Genomic DNA, 12,356 nt, shown 5'->3' with positions numbered 1-12,356 from the left:
CTAAACTATGTAAATGTGTGTTAAAGTACAGACAGAAAACTGCAAGTATGCAAATTCTAGCAGCATCCAGGTGCCCAGCCTGCTGGTAGAGTCATGGCGAGGGACTGCGCGCACACCTAGTCCCTCGAGTGTGAGGTAGCAGATTTAGCTTACAGCCCATGCACCGACTTGGCACTTGGTGCAGGCAGCAAGTGCAGAAATCGTAAGTGATTTGCAATTCTTGCACATGAAGGAACTCGTATTTCCATCAAAACAAGGTGGATTTGTTGGCTGCTGCATACATCTGCTATCTCTTAATCTGGGAGTGATTTGTCTATGAAGGTTTTGGGGGATTGAAAAATAAGAGAGGATAGAAAAAAACAGAGTGTTCACTTTCTTGAAACAGTTCCTCTTTCAAGTTTTAGTGGCTCCCTCGTTTGGTTTTGTTAAGCTACAAAGCTGAACTACTTCCCTGCTAAGCAGAGCTGCACAGCCGTGCTCAGGTTAGAAGTAACGGAGGTGTCATGCTGGGAGCCTTTCCAAGTGACTTCCCTGTTTAGAAAAGCGATGGAGTAGAGAAAGGGCTCTGTACAGAATGTATCCAAAGCATTTAAGTTTAAATTCGTATGCGGACTGTTTTCCTTAATTATTTTCCACATAAGCAAGCATTAAGATAACCTGCAGCTTTCATCTTCGCTCTAGAAGGATGCAGTTTTTCCTTCAGAAGTTATGTAAATGGAATACTTAAAAACTAGAATGACACATTAGCTGCCTTGTCTGCTCTACAAAATTCATGTTTTATGCATCTAAATTACTTGTGCTTTTAAGATGTTAGGGATGCTTCCACAGACAAAGCCAAAGCAAATTCTTAATTATAGAAGGTATTTAGTCACTATTAAAAAAGAAAAACCCTACACTGTTTTCTTTCAAAAAAGCTGTAGCACATCATCTGTAAGTAAAAAGATTTTTCAAATAAATATGATATTTAGTTGGAATTATAATTAAAGATTACTACTTCAGAAGTTGTTACTTTTTACCACTTTTCATGTTTTTTAACCAGCTACAATCAAATGGAAAGTTTTGACCTCATTGTCTTCTGGTTAAGTCAGTGGCATTGACTTCTGCTCGACCAATGCTGAACGCTTGAGAAGAATGCACGACAGACTTTTGGAGCTTAGGGGGTCTTAAATGCTTCCTATAAATAGCAACAGCAAGAAAAGAAGTGGAAAAGATCCAATGATTATTTGTTTAGTAATTAAAAAACTCCACCTGTGTCAGATCTAAAACTAGCAAACCACACCCAGTTTACTGTGTTCCCAGATTAAGATAGTGTAAATACAGAGAAATTACTATCGATCTACACCGCTAGAAACACCATACGTCTGATTTCTAGTTTAAAATTAGCACTGTTCATTACTGCTGTAGTTTAGTCATCATTTTTCTGGATTTTCCAGTGTAACACTTCTTAATGAGGTACCATGCTTTCTTTTTCCTGAGGATGGTCTGTCTTCCTTACTAAATGGATTATACTTCTGTTATGAGCAGTCTCGCTTGCCTTTGAAAGGTAGCAGGTGTACCTGGTGGCTTTGCAAGGGAAATTCATCCAGTTCATTTCAATATGCAGTTAGATAGATGAAAACTTCATCATCCCAGATAAGTGAAATTAGAGTATCAAACTTCTTGCAATCTGTAAAGATATTTTTCACGAAGCAATCTTTTAACCTCAGAAATTATTTGGGAATATGCCCTAAAGATGAACTATGATAAGGTGGAGAAGCTGGTGTACTAGGGGAGGGTTTAATTGCACAAACATGTTTTAGAGGAGTTAGAAAACAGTAGGAATACTGGGGTCTATAATAGTAGCTGAAATGACAAGATTGAAATGCAGAGAGATAAAGAAGTGGGAACTGAATAGAAAGTTACATTTAAACATACAGAAAATGTAATTGCAAAACCACAAGAATGTTTTAAGAGGAAAGCAAGTCATCTTTTTAATGGCTATAGATTATTCAGAAAGCAGAGTGCTAAATCACTTCTCGTAATCATTATATGAGAATGAAGTTATACTCTTGTTTTAAGAAGTCTTTAAAAGTTGGACTCTGGAATGCGTGGGAAGAGGAGAGCTCTTCCCTGAGCTTGCTGCAGCTCCGTGTGGTTTCCAGCCCTGCTGCCCTGTGCTCTGCAGTCCTACCAGCCCTCAGAAGTGAAACTGCTCTTTTTTGGTAACTGCAACACATTTCGCTAGATTTCAGCACCAGCACTTTTCTGGAGTTTTTCACGTTCCAGCACAGCTTTGGCACTGCTTCCTCGCTGTGTGCAAGAGCTCCATTCCCTCGCAGGTGACGTGAAGGGCATGCACTGGCTTATGCCGTCTGGTCATGTTCTCACGTTGCAGTCAGCACAGCCTGGAATCAGTCTGTGAATTGCAGGATCTCATGTCTTGGAAGGTTTATACAGAAAAAACCTGTCTGTGAGGTAGAAATCAAAATACGCGTGTTCTTGAGCCCAGGTGCAATTTCCAACAACTGAGTCTACTTACAAGATGCCCTCAGAAACAGCCCTTTAGTGTGTTAAAATGTAAGAAACATTGGTGTGCTCCACTACTGCCAGTTTTGCAGAGAAAGCGAGTCAGATGGCTACCTTCACAGAGTAGTTAATTGATTTTCAGCAGATCGTGAGCAGCAGAGATGAGCCACAAACCATGGCCTCCCCAGAGAAAGTCCTCTGATCCACTCTTCTGAATGGCTGGGTTTCCATTAGGGTTCCTCCCTGAAAGGTCAAACGAGTGACAGTGCTGAACCTGGGGGCATAGGACAGTTTTGTGGCTGGAAGGAAGAATGAGCACTAATTCCAGCAGCAGTCCTCCTCTGGCTTAGCTGTATGGTAAAGCTCTGTCCATAAAGGGGAGGGAGGGGGTTGTTGGTGGTCCTGGCAATTCTTCATAGTTTAGTTCTTCAAACTAGTACTGCCTCGGCCAGCTCAGCTGAGAAATGCTGTTCTCTTGTCCAGCAGCACGATCTTTTGTGTACACAGTCTCATCTTAGTGAGAGACTGTGTTCTTGCAGCACTTGCCGCTGTGCATTGTTGCTTGTATATTCTGGGAGAAAGGACCCAGGGCTCTGCAGCTCTGGGCAACCCAAGGTAACTTTTGAGAAGGTACAGAAATAGCTGCAAGTCCCACACAGCTTTGCAAACTAAACACTCTGAAATGGGGTTAGTTTCCTTCCACAACTTTCATATGACCATAATATTTACCTCCATTCTTCTCTGCGTACAAGCCTCAGTGCTCTGTGATCAGCTGTGGAAAACCCGCAGAGGCAGCGTGTGATCATCCCTGTGCGGCAGCGCAGCTCCGAGCTGCTGCAGCAGAGCTCGTAACAAACCCGCTGCCCGTTTGGTTCAGGCCACCTCATGGGGGCAGCGGCAGCAGAATGCATGGCAGTAAGCTCGTCTAGGGTCTTAAAAATCTCCATTAAAATGCCAAGATTCAAAACCAAAATCAAGCATGAAGAAATGCGCTGGATACAGAGGAGAAACAAAGTTCTTTGCCACTGGTACTGCCAGGGTTTCATGAATAGCTGAGCCTCCACAACACCCCGGAGTCCAAAGCCCTTCCACAGGGAATGTGCGCAAATCATACTTTTCTCCTTCCTGCCCAGAAATTGTATTTGCAGATTTTTCTTTTTTTTTTTTTTTTTTTTTTACCATTATGCATGGATGTCCTGTAATCCTAATGAAATTGCTAGCTTGCCGTACACGTTTCATGTATTCTCTGAATTAGGAAAAAAATAAGCCTTTGAAGAGTTGCCACATAAGGGATTTTCTGGACAGAACAATTATTTTACAATCCTATTACAGCTGCTGAAGTTACAGCAGTAAGGTAACCAGTTCAACACTGAACCTGACACCAGCAGAAACAAACCAGCAAACGAAAACCCTAACAAGTCTGAAAGCTGCTGAATCGGAGAGAATGGGGTTTTTAATTATCTTCACACTTTGTGGCTATCTATTGGAAAAGACAGATTTGTCACCTGAAAATATTGCTGTAGATCCAAGTCCAGAAGGATTATGAATAAATATAAAAAATTTTGTACATCAGAACAGTTGATACACAATTGTCATAATATTTTTCCCTGAGGAGAAAATGTTAGAGATGAGATGTTAGGAGATATTTCCCATGCAGCCACTTCTCTCAGTGAAGGAACATTGCTGGTCTGTCATCCATGAGGAGCTGCTAAGGATCGACAGACTCATTCGGTCTCGGCTTAATTCTGATGAGCAGTGAGAATGATGAAGCCAAAGCTCTGCTTGCAGATTACAGCTCTTCTGGTAACTCCAGCAGCTGTTAGTAACGTGGCTAAAGATCTCAACAGAATTGTTTATCTTGCCAGCATAATCTTTGCCATTACAGAAGCTAACCAATCTTTTTCAAGCTCAGTCCAGATGTGGATAGAAAATTCTTTATTATGAAGAAAAGTGATGATTTGTAAGTAAAGTGAGGAGTGGCGTTCCTCAGGGGTCGTCAGTATTGGGACCGGTGCTGCTGAACACCTTTGTTGGCAACGTGGACAGTGGGATCGAGCGCACCCTCAGCCAATGTGCTGATGACACCGAGTTGTGTGGTGTGGTCGCCACGCTGGAGGGAAGGGATGCCATCCAGAGGGACCTGGACAGGCTTGAGAGGTGGGCCCATGGGAACCTCATGAAGTTCAGCAAGGCCAAGTGCAAGGTCCTGCACACGGGTCGGGGCAATCCCAAGCACAAGCACAGGCTGGGCATAGAATGGATTGAGAGCAGCCCTGAGGAGAAGGACTTGGGGGTGCTGGGTGATGAGAAGCTCAACATGACCCGGCAGTGTGCACTGACAGCCCTGAAGGCCAACCGTGCCCTGGGCTGCATCCCCAGCAGCGTGGGCACAGGGCGAGGGAGGGGATTCTGCCCCTCTGCCCCACTCTGCTGAGACCCCCCGGGAGTCCTGCGTCCAGCTCTGGGGCCCTCAGCACAGCACAGAGCTGGAGCTGTGGGAGCGGGGCCAGAGGAGGCCCCAGCAATGATGCGAGGGCTGGAACCCCTCTGCTGGGAGGAAAGGCTGGGAGAGCTGGGGCTGCTCAGCCTGGGGAAGAGAAGGCTGCGGGGAGACCTTAGAGCAGCTGCCAGCACCTGGAGGGGCTGCGAGAGAGCTGGAGAGGAGCTGGTGACAAGGGCATGGGGTGACAGGACAAGGGGTGATGGCTTCAAACTATAAGGGGGGAGATTTAGACTGGATATAAGGCAGACATTTTTTACAAGGATGGTGAGGCCCTGGCCCAGGTTGCCCAGAGAAGCTGTGGCTGCCCCCTCCCTGGCAGGGTTCAAGGCCAGGTTGGACGGGGCTTGGAGCAGCCTGCGCTGGTGGAAGGGGTCCCTGCCCAGGGCAGGGGGGTGGAACTGGGTGATCTGTAAGCTCCAAACCAGCCTGTGATTCTATGAAGCAGCCAGCGTTTGATGAGTTAGGTTTGATGGGTTTGTGTGTTGCTGTAAAGTGGAATCTACCGGTGTTCTTGCACCAGGGCCCAAAGACTTCCGGCAGTGTTACTGCGATAGCATTGACCTTTAAAAATCAATAACAATAAAGCCTTGTATTACATGACGTGCTTAAATTCTGCAACAGAACTGTTGGAAATCTGAGAAATTCTAGTTAACAACCTATTAACTTTTAATTAATGAATTATTCACATGGTGTACTGCTGTTGCACTGGTTTCTGCATTCCATATCCCTTACCACATAACGGTAGAAAAAGGCCAGTGAAATTTCATATCCATTAGTTTCATACTTTTGTGGTTCAGTAAGATCTCAACTGTGATCTACTTCACTCGTTTCTGCTGTATATTATGTGCCTTGCTGTTATTTTTTAGCTGATGCTGCCATTTGTAAAGGAAATGAGAGCACTATGCTTGTGCTATTAGAATGCCAGTCTTTTTCCATACCTTAGCATAGGAGATGAAGCTTACTGCGTTTATTAATCTGAGTGGCGTTTTAAATATAATTTAATCATATAGAAAGCCATCAGTTTGAATGCTTGAATGTGTTACACCTGAGTAATTTCCAGCAATTTTACAGAGAACTTCATTTTGGAGGTGGTGGGTGGTGGTAAAAGTCATGGCACTGTTTTTTCCGTATTTATACTACTTCTAGTGCTTTCATTGTTGTATTTGGAAAGTTCAGATAGAAACTTACTTTTGTTTCCTTACAAGCTGATAAATCTGAATTTCTATATTTTAAAGTTTTTTACATGCTCTCAATGTTCAGTCTTGCTTGATGTCTGCTGTCAGAGTAGCATTATTAACTGCACATGTGAGATGGCCTAACCTCATTAGTGAAAAGCATATATTGAACCCTTAAGAGATTTAATGAATTTGTACTAGGTCATCACATAACCTTTTATTTCAGGATTTACATTTGCAATTGAGAAGACATACAGTTGTCTGAAGTAACGATTCTTTTCAATTGTTTGCCTAGAGATACTGTTTTTAGAATAGGACTAGCAGAGGGAATGCTAAAGGTATCGAACAAAAATGTCCATGTTTTTTTGAGGTCTACGACACCAACATGTTTCAACAGTAATATAAGATGTACTTCACATACATGGAGTTCTTTGTCAGCAGAGCAGAAAAGCAAATGCTCATGTGGATTTCATTCACACTGGGCTAGAAATGACCACTTTGCTGAGACTTACAAAGAGCAATAGGTTTGGACACGCAGCCTTTCCGTGCTCAGATTACAGCAGGTGTGTGCTGTAAGAACACAGAGCTGTTATTTTTCCTTCTGTCCCTACAATTGACTCTAGGCCAAGTCTTGACCCTTGCAGATCTGAGCTTGCACGCTGCCTTCCATCCAGTGCAGCACCAAGCGAGCCGTTGCGCAGCTGCTCCCAGGTCGCGGGTGCTGGTGATACTCTCGTGAGCCTGGCAATCGCAGCTCTGTCCGCCTGCACGCACTGTGCTTGCGTCCTTTCCACCCCTCAGCGTTACGTGCAGCGAGCAGCATATGGAAACAGAGTTACTGTTTAGTGTGCTGAAAAAACAGTTCTTCATATATAATTTCTCCCCAGTTGAAAGTACCCTATGGACAATTATGAAAATTCAGTTAATTTTTCAGTATTTCTGTGACCTATCCACATGCAGTAGGATTTGGTTAAAAACAATTGCAATCACTAAATGCAGTAACATTAAGTGTCATCTTTATAGTTTCCAAACTACCTTTTTTCACTAGATGTTTCAGTTCTGGATTATTTTTTTTTTCCATTCTGCTTCATATCAACTTGTCTGGATCACATTTCCAGGACAAAATTTGATCCTTGCTGCCTAAGTCTTGAGGCTTTTTTTTGTTTCTACGGGTTTTTTTTGGTATGTTGTGTGAGTTAACTCGACCATATGTCATCCTCACAGAAGTTCACCCAAGTTACCGCCTCTATATACAGCTAGGTCAGCTGTTTCGGGCCCACTGGTGTTACAGGGCAATCACAGCCGGCACGTGGCGTTTGAGCTCTGGGCCTACGGGCAGACATTCCTCACCACAGAGCTTTGAATCTCCAGGTATGTTCCAAGTAAAGTGATACAAAAACAGGAAGACTGAAAAGAGGACTGTATTAGTCCAGAGTCTTGTCCTTTTTCTTTTTAATAGTAATTTCCTTCTTGGGAAGAATCCTTTTCTCCATTATTCACCAAATATTTTTTGAATCCTTAGAAAAAACCCAACAGAAAACGACCTCCAATAAACCTCAGTCACTGAAACTTCGTGGTTTAGATTTGTGTCTTTGTTTCTGCTCTGTTACAGTTTGTAGACATTTCAAGGGCTTTTAAAGTGTCTTCAACATAAGGAAGGAACATCATCAATTAAAATAAATTTCTCTTATTAAAGGTGTACTGGAAAAGTTTGACCAGCGTCTTAGAGCCAGAGACCCAGGACCTGTAGAACAAAAAGCTGATTCTTTCAAATTTTCAGGAGAAAACTGCTAAACCAAACTCTCTGTCGCGTTATGTATATATGTTTCTTCAGTTTGGTTCATCTCTGTTCCTTTTAAGCACTCACTGCTATAGTCAGTTCCTCAAAAAGTCCTCCAGATGATCCTGGGTTTTTTTTTCTGGACCAGAGTTTATTAGATAGTCAAGATCATTTGGCTTTAAGGAAAGCTTGTCAGGTTCAAGGATGGGATCTAAATTATTTAAGATTTCTTCTCTCTTTCTAAGTAGTAGGGGTTTCAGTCGAGAAAACCAGAAGTTTATGGGCAAAGCTTTTCTTTTTCATTTGCAAATGTTAATGTATGTCACAAAATCTGTGGAAAACATCCTCAAAACACCTACCAGTACTATTTCTGGTTGCCACCATTTTTAGAGAATAGAGCACCTCGGCTTTCCTCACCCTGTCTGTGCCCATTAGCTTCCAGCATGAGATCTGTTGTGAAGCTGGTGGTGTTAAGACAGAACACTGTTCTGCATCCCTAAGGCAAGCCTCAAGTGCCTTGTGCTTCGATGAGTAGTCCTCAGCTTCACTCGTGGTGGTGTGTTTGGAGAGTTACGCTTTGCTGTTGCCTCCCGTTTACAAGGTTATTGTTACGTCCACTAGCTGGTCCTGTCCCTTGTTGCATCTTCTGTTTGTTTGTCCGAGGTCCAAAACAACTTCAAAGCCCTGTAAATACCAATCGCTCGATCTGCTGTCAGCAAGTATTGTTCTGCTGAGGACGATGACAGATGGGGTCAAAGACCAGTCCCTCTGATCTGCTTTAGGAGGCTGTGTAATTCAGTATTTTTGACTGTTGTGTTCATTCTTTGAGAGTCCTCTTCTGCGGGACTTCAGGCTTCTGTTTCCAGAGCATCACAGAACAGCTGGGGTTGGAAGGGATCTCCGGAGGTCATCTCGCCTCCCTCCACCCCACTTCCCCCCCCCTGCCCCAGCACAGGGTCACATGGAGCAGACTGCCCAGGACCGTGTCCCTGGTTTACCTGTGTGACAAACATTTGTCGAGCATCTTGATTTGTGATGCTACATCAATTCTAAAAAATTGTTTCAGGACAGGAAAATGATGAGGGGCTCTGAAATACCTTCAGTGAGTAACTTGTTAGCTAACGCAAGGGACTCATCTGACTCTGTCACTGCTCCAATGCAGAGTCCCTCAATTTTGCTAGTTTTTAAGATCTAGTGCATAGACCTATACACTTTCCATCAAGATTTTTTTATTAAAGCTGTTAGGGTTTTTATATTGACTTTGTTGTGACCCAGTCTTAAAGAAGATGTATATCTACATCTTTAAACTTAAATTATACCTTTGAATAACCTGTTGAGCATTTTATTCTGCTTTCATCTTCACACATGATTTTGAAGCGCCCCCCCCCTCCAGCCTCTTTAGAGGTAAACACATTCTGGCTCATCAAAGTAGTTTACATAGCTTGGTATGAGTGCTTGTATTCTATTACATCTTATACGTACATCCCAGCTACTTAAAAGCATTTATCTACGGTTAAATCAGGGTTACATGTTTTCATTATTTTGTAATACTTATGCAAGAATATTTCATTCAAGAGCCAGACATCTAGGTTTTTTTCTATACTAGGTAACATTAAATATGACCTGGAAAGTTTCTTTGTTTTTGAGAAGGCAGACATGTTCCTTCACTGTTGTTTTCATTTTTATTATTATGATCTAATAAATTTACATGACTGGCTAAAAGTTTGGAGATGGGTATTTATGTTTGTTAAAGATTTGTGTTCCTTGTCATTTTAGATGCAACGTCAAGGTAAATTCTCTGGCTTGCCTAAAATAAATTTAATGCCAAAAGTGTCCAACCATTGCTAATACCAAAGCTGCTTTGTCAATGATAGCATCTGCAAGTTTTCATGTAGAGAAGGCTCTCTACTTTATCATGCTAGTGCTTTTAATTTCCTGAGTAGGATTATTTTGGACAATGTTCACAGAAATGTTCTTTTGGCATGGTCATCTCAGGGCTGTAAGGGTCAGAGTTTCAAGGAAAAATGGGGCAGGCAATCCCTGATTGGAGGGGAAAAAAAAGAAAGACCTACTTTTCGTTAGAACTACAGAAGCTGCTTCATACGGTCATATAGCAATTTAAACTCCCCTGCAAAGCTTACTGGGTTGTCCTTCAGGGGTGCCAGAAACCCATGCGGGGGAGGTAAACTCTCACAGAGGGCATGCAGTTTCAGTGGCATCTGGAAGGAGCACTTCTATTTTTGAGGTTTAGCTGCCCTTCCACTGAAGGCTGTACAGTTGTCTGAAGTACAAAGCGTGACACATTTCTCTTGACAGTGGTGACAGTTCAGTAGTGACCTCTTCCGCATAGCCTCTGTGAGGCAGGAGCTTACTGCTGATGGTCACCCGTAGTCATAATGTCCACATGAACAGTTGTTGGAAGGAGGTTATCAGCAGCTGCTTTCTTCAGAGATATTTTTTGTGATCATTTAAATATTCGCACCTCTCCTACACTGGTATTCTGCTCTGGGAGAGGAACCAACTGGTAGCATAGGGTGTCGTCCCTGCTGGCACATGCGGGAAGCAGTGTCACTGGTAGCCCGCTCCTTTCCAGCAGCAGTGACAGTGTGGGCACACCTACAAACGTGCATATAGATGACAGACATCAGTAAAACTCTAGTTAATAGTAAATGACTAGATGACTTTCATTTTTTGTTTTAAATGAAGTTTTGTGCTGAATTCATCTGGCGTTAGTGACCTCTGTAGGAACAGAAGTGTCTGTTATGGCACATTTATACCAGCTTGCACTGACTGGGCATTTTGCCTGGCATGCTACAGAAAAGACAGATTTTTTTTTCCCATTACCAGTAACCAGTATGGCACTGATCTTTAGACAGTGAAGAAAGACACTAGCACTAGAGAGGTACAGTGAGCTCGAGGCACGCAGGTTCCAGAAAGACAGAAAGGTGTTTTGCAAACGCGATGAGTCTGTGTGCTCATCGGGAATATTCCTCTCGGCTCCTGTAGTGCTGTGGGGGCTTCCCCTCCCTTCTCCGACAGCAGCAGGAGCCGTACCTCGGGAAAGAAGGAAGGGAACGCCTCCTGTCAGTCAGTGTGCGTTTCTGCTGAGTAGTTTTCCTTAAGGAAAGAGTATTTACTCGCCGAGATGCACATGTTCCTTCCTTCTCAGTATTGTGGGAGATCTAGCTGCTGAGCCGCCAGGAGTATTCTGATCATCATCTCGCGTTCCAGCTCTCATCAAAGAGCGTATGCAGCAGCCAGGCAGCTGGAGCGAAGGTGGCTGAACACATTGTGATCTGAAGTTTTTCAGATTCATTTCCGTCTGGAACGTGAATCTTTTAATGGCAGTCCTGCTCACCACTTACTGACCAATAATGTTGGAATAACACTAAAGTTACATTGCAGACTAATTGTATTTCTGTGGGTTTGGCATAGATACGTTATCTTTCTCCTGTTTAAAGTGATGTCTTTTAAGTAGTTAATGTTGCTTTATATTTGTTTCCCAAGTCTTTTCTGACTTTGCTGCAATGGAAATCTTTTCTCCAGGGGTTCTCTGGAACTTGTCTTCATGTGACGCAGTGAAGATGACAATCATTAGAGATGCTCTGTCAACGCTAACGAACACTGTGGTAGTGCCACATTCGGGATGGAACAGTGCTTCCTTTGATGATGATCATAAAATTAAATTTCAGACTTCCTTAGTTCTGCGCAATACTACAGGATGCCTGAGGTAATTTGCTGTCCTAGAAGACTCCCTTTTACAGAGTAATTATGTTATCCAGCAGATCCTGTTTTTAATGTAATTTTTAAGACAGAGTTGTTGCGTTCTATACATTACATATAATTCTATCATTTAAGCAGCTTTTGCATGTTTTTTTTCTGTATTAGAAAAATACGGAAAGTACGAAGTTGGTCATTAAGATGCTAACTACAATGGCTGATGGTTAAATTTCGGTTCGTTTTTTTATAAATTACGATTATTTCACTTTTCCCCTATTAATTACTGCAATTTTTCTATTATGTGTAGGGCTTATGAATATTATTTAGGAAAAAAAATGTGCATTTGGTGATTCTTTATTGTTGTATACATTAAATAATTATGTTTTTATATGCAAACATATCGATAAAGAAGTGTTTGACTGTTCCCTTTGTGGATTTCTCAAACAGCAGTAAGAAGGGAAAAAAGTATTGAGAATAATGAAAGGCAAAACTAAAATATCTGCAAATAGAATTCAAGGGCTAAGGGTAGTATATGAGCTATTTCTGTTCATTTGTAGGTTTGTTTATAATTTTAATTTATTAGACCTCAAATTGTGTTCCATTAAACAGCACAGTAAGGTCATTGTGTTGAAACAGAACTTGAATTGCTTTTTATTTGCTGGTAACCCTTCTA

The 12,356-nt window shown here is 42.4% G+C and overlaps 1 protein-coding gene across 3 annotated transcripts in view; it reads left to right on the top strand.

The window, feature by feature from the left end:
* The window catches only part of PKP4 (plakophilin 4), a 97,947-nt gene that overhangs the window by 72,768 nt on the left and 12,823 nt on the right, over positions 1-12,356 (top strand). For all 3 annotated transcript variants that reach the window (XM_075430028.1, XM_075430030.1, XM_075430027.1), the window contains exon 12: positions 11,510-11,693. In XM_075430028.1, the coding sequence (XP_075286143.1) occupies positions 11,510-11,693 (184 nt within the window). The remainder of the gene's footprint in view (positions 1-11,509; positions 11,694-12,356) is intronic.

This window comes from Opisthocomus hoazin, chromosome 9 (genome assembly GCF_030867145.1).
Source record: "Opisthocomus hoazin isolate bOpiHoa1 chromosome 9, bOpiHoa1.hap1, whole genome shotgun sequence".
Classification (NCBI taxonomy): Eukaryota; Metazoa; Chordata; class Aves; order Opisthocomiformes; family Opisthocomidae; genus Opisthocomus; species Opisthocomus hoazin.
This window is presented reverse-complemented; position numbering and strand designations above follow the sequence as displayed.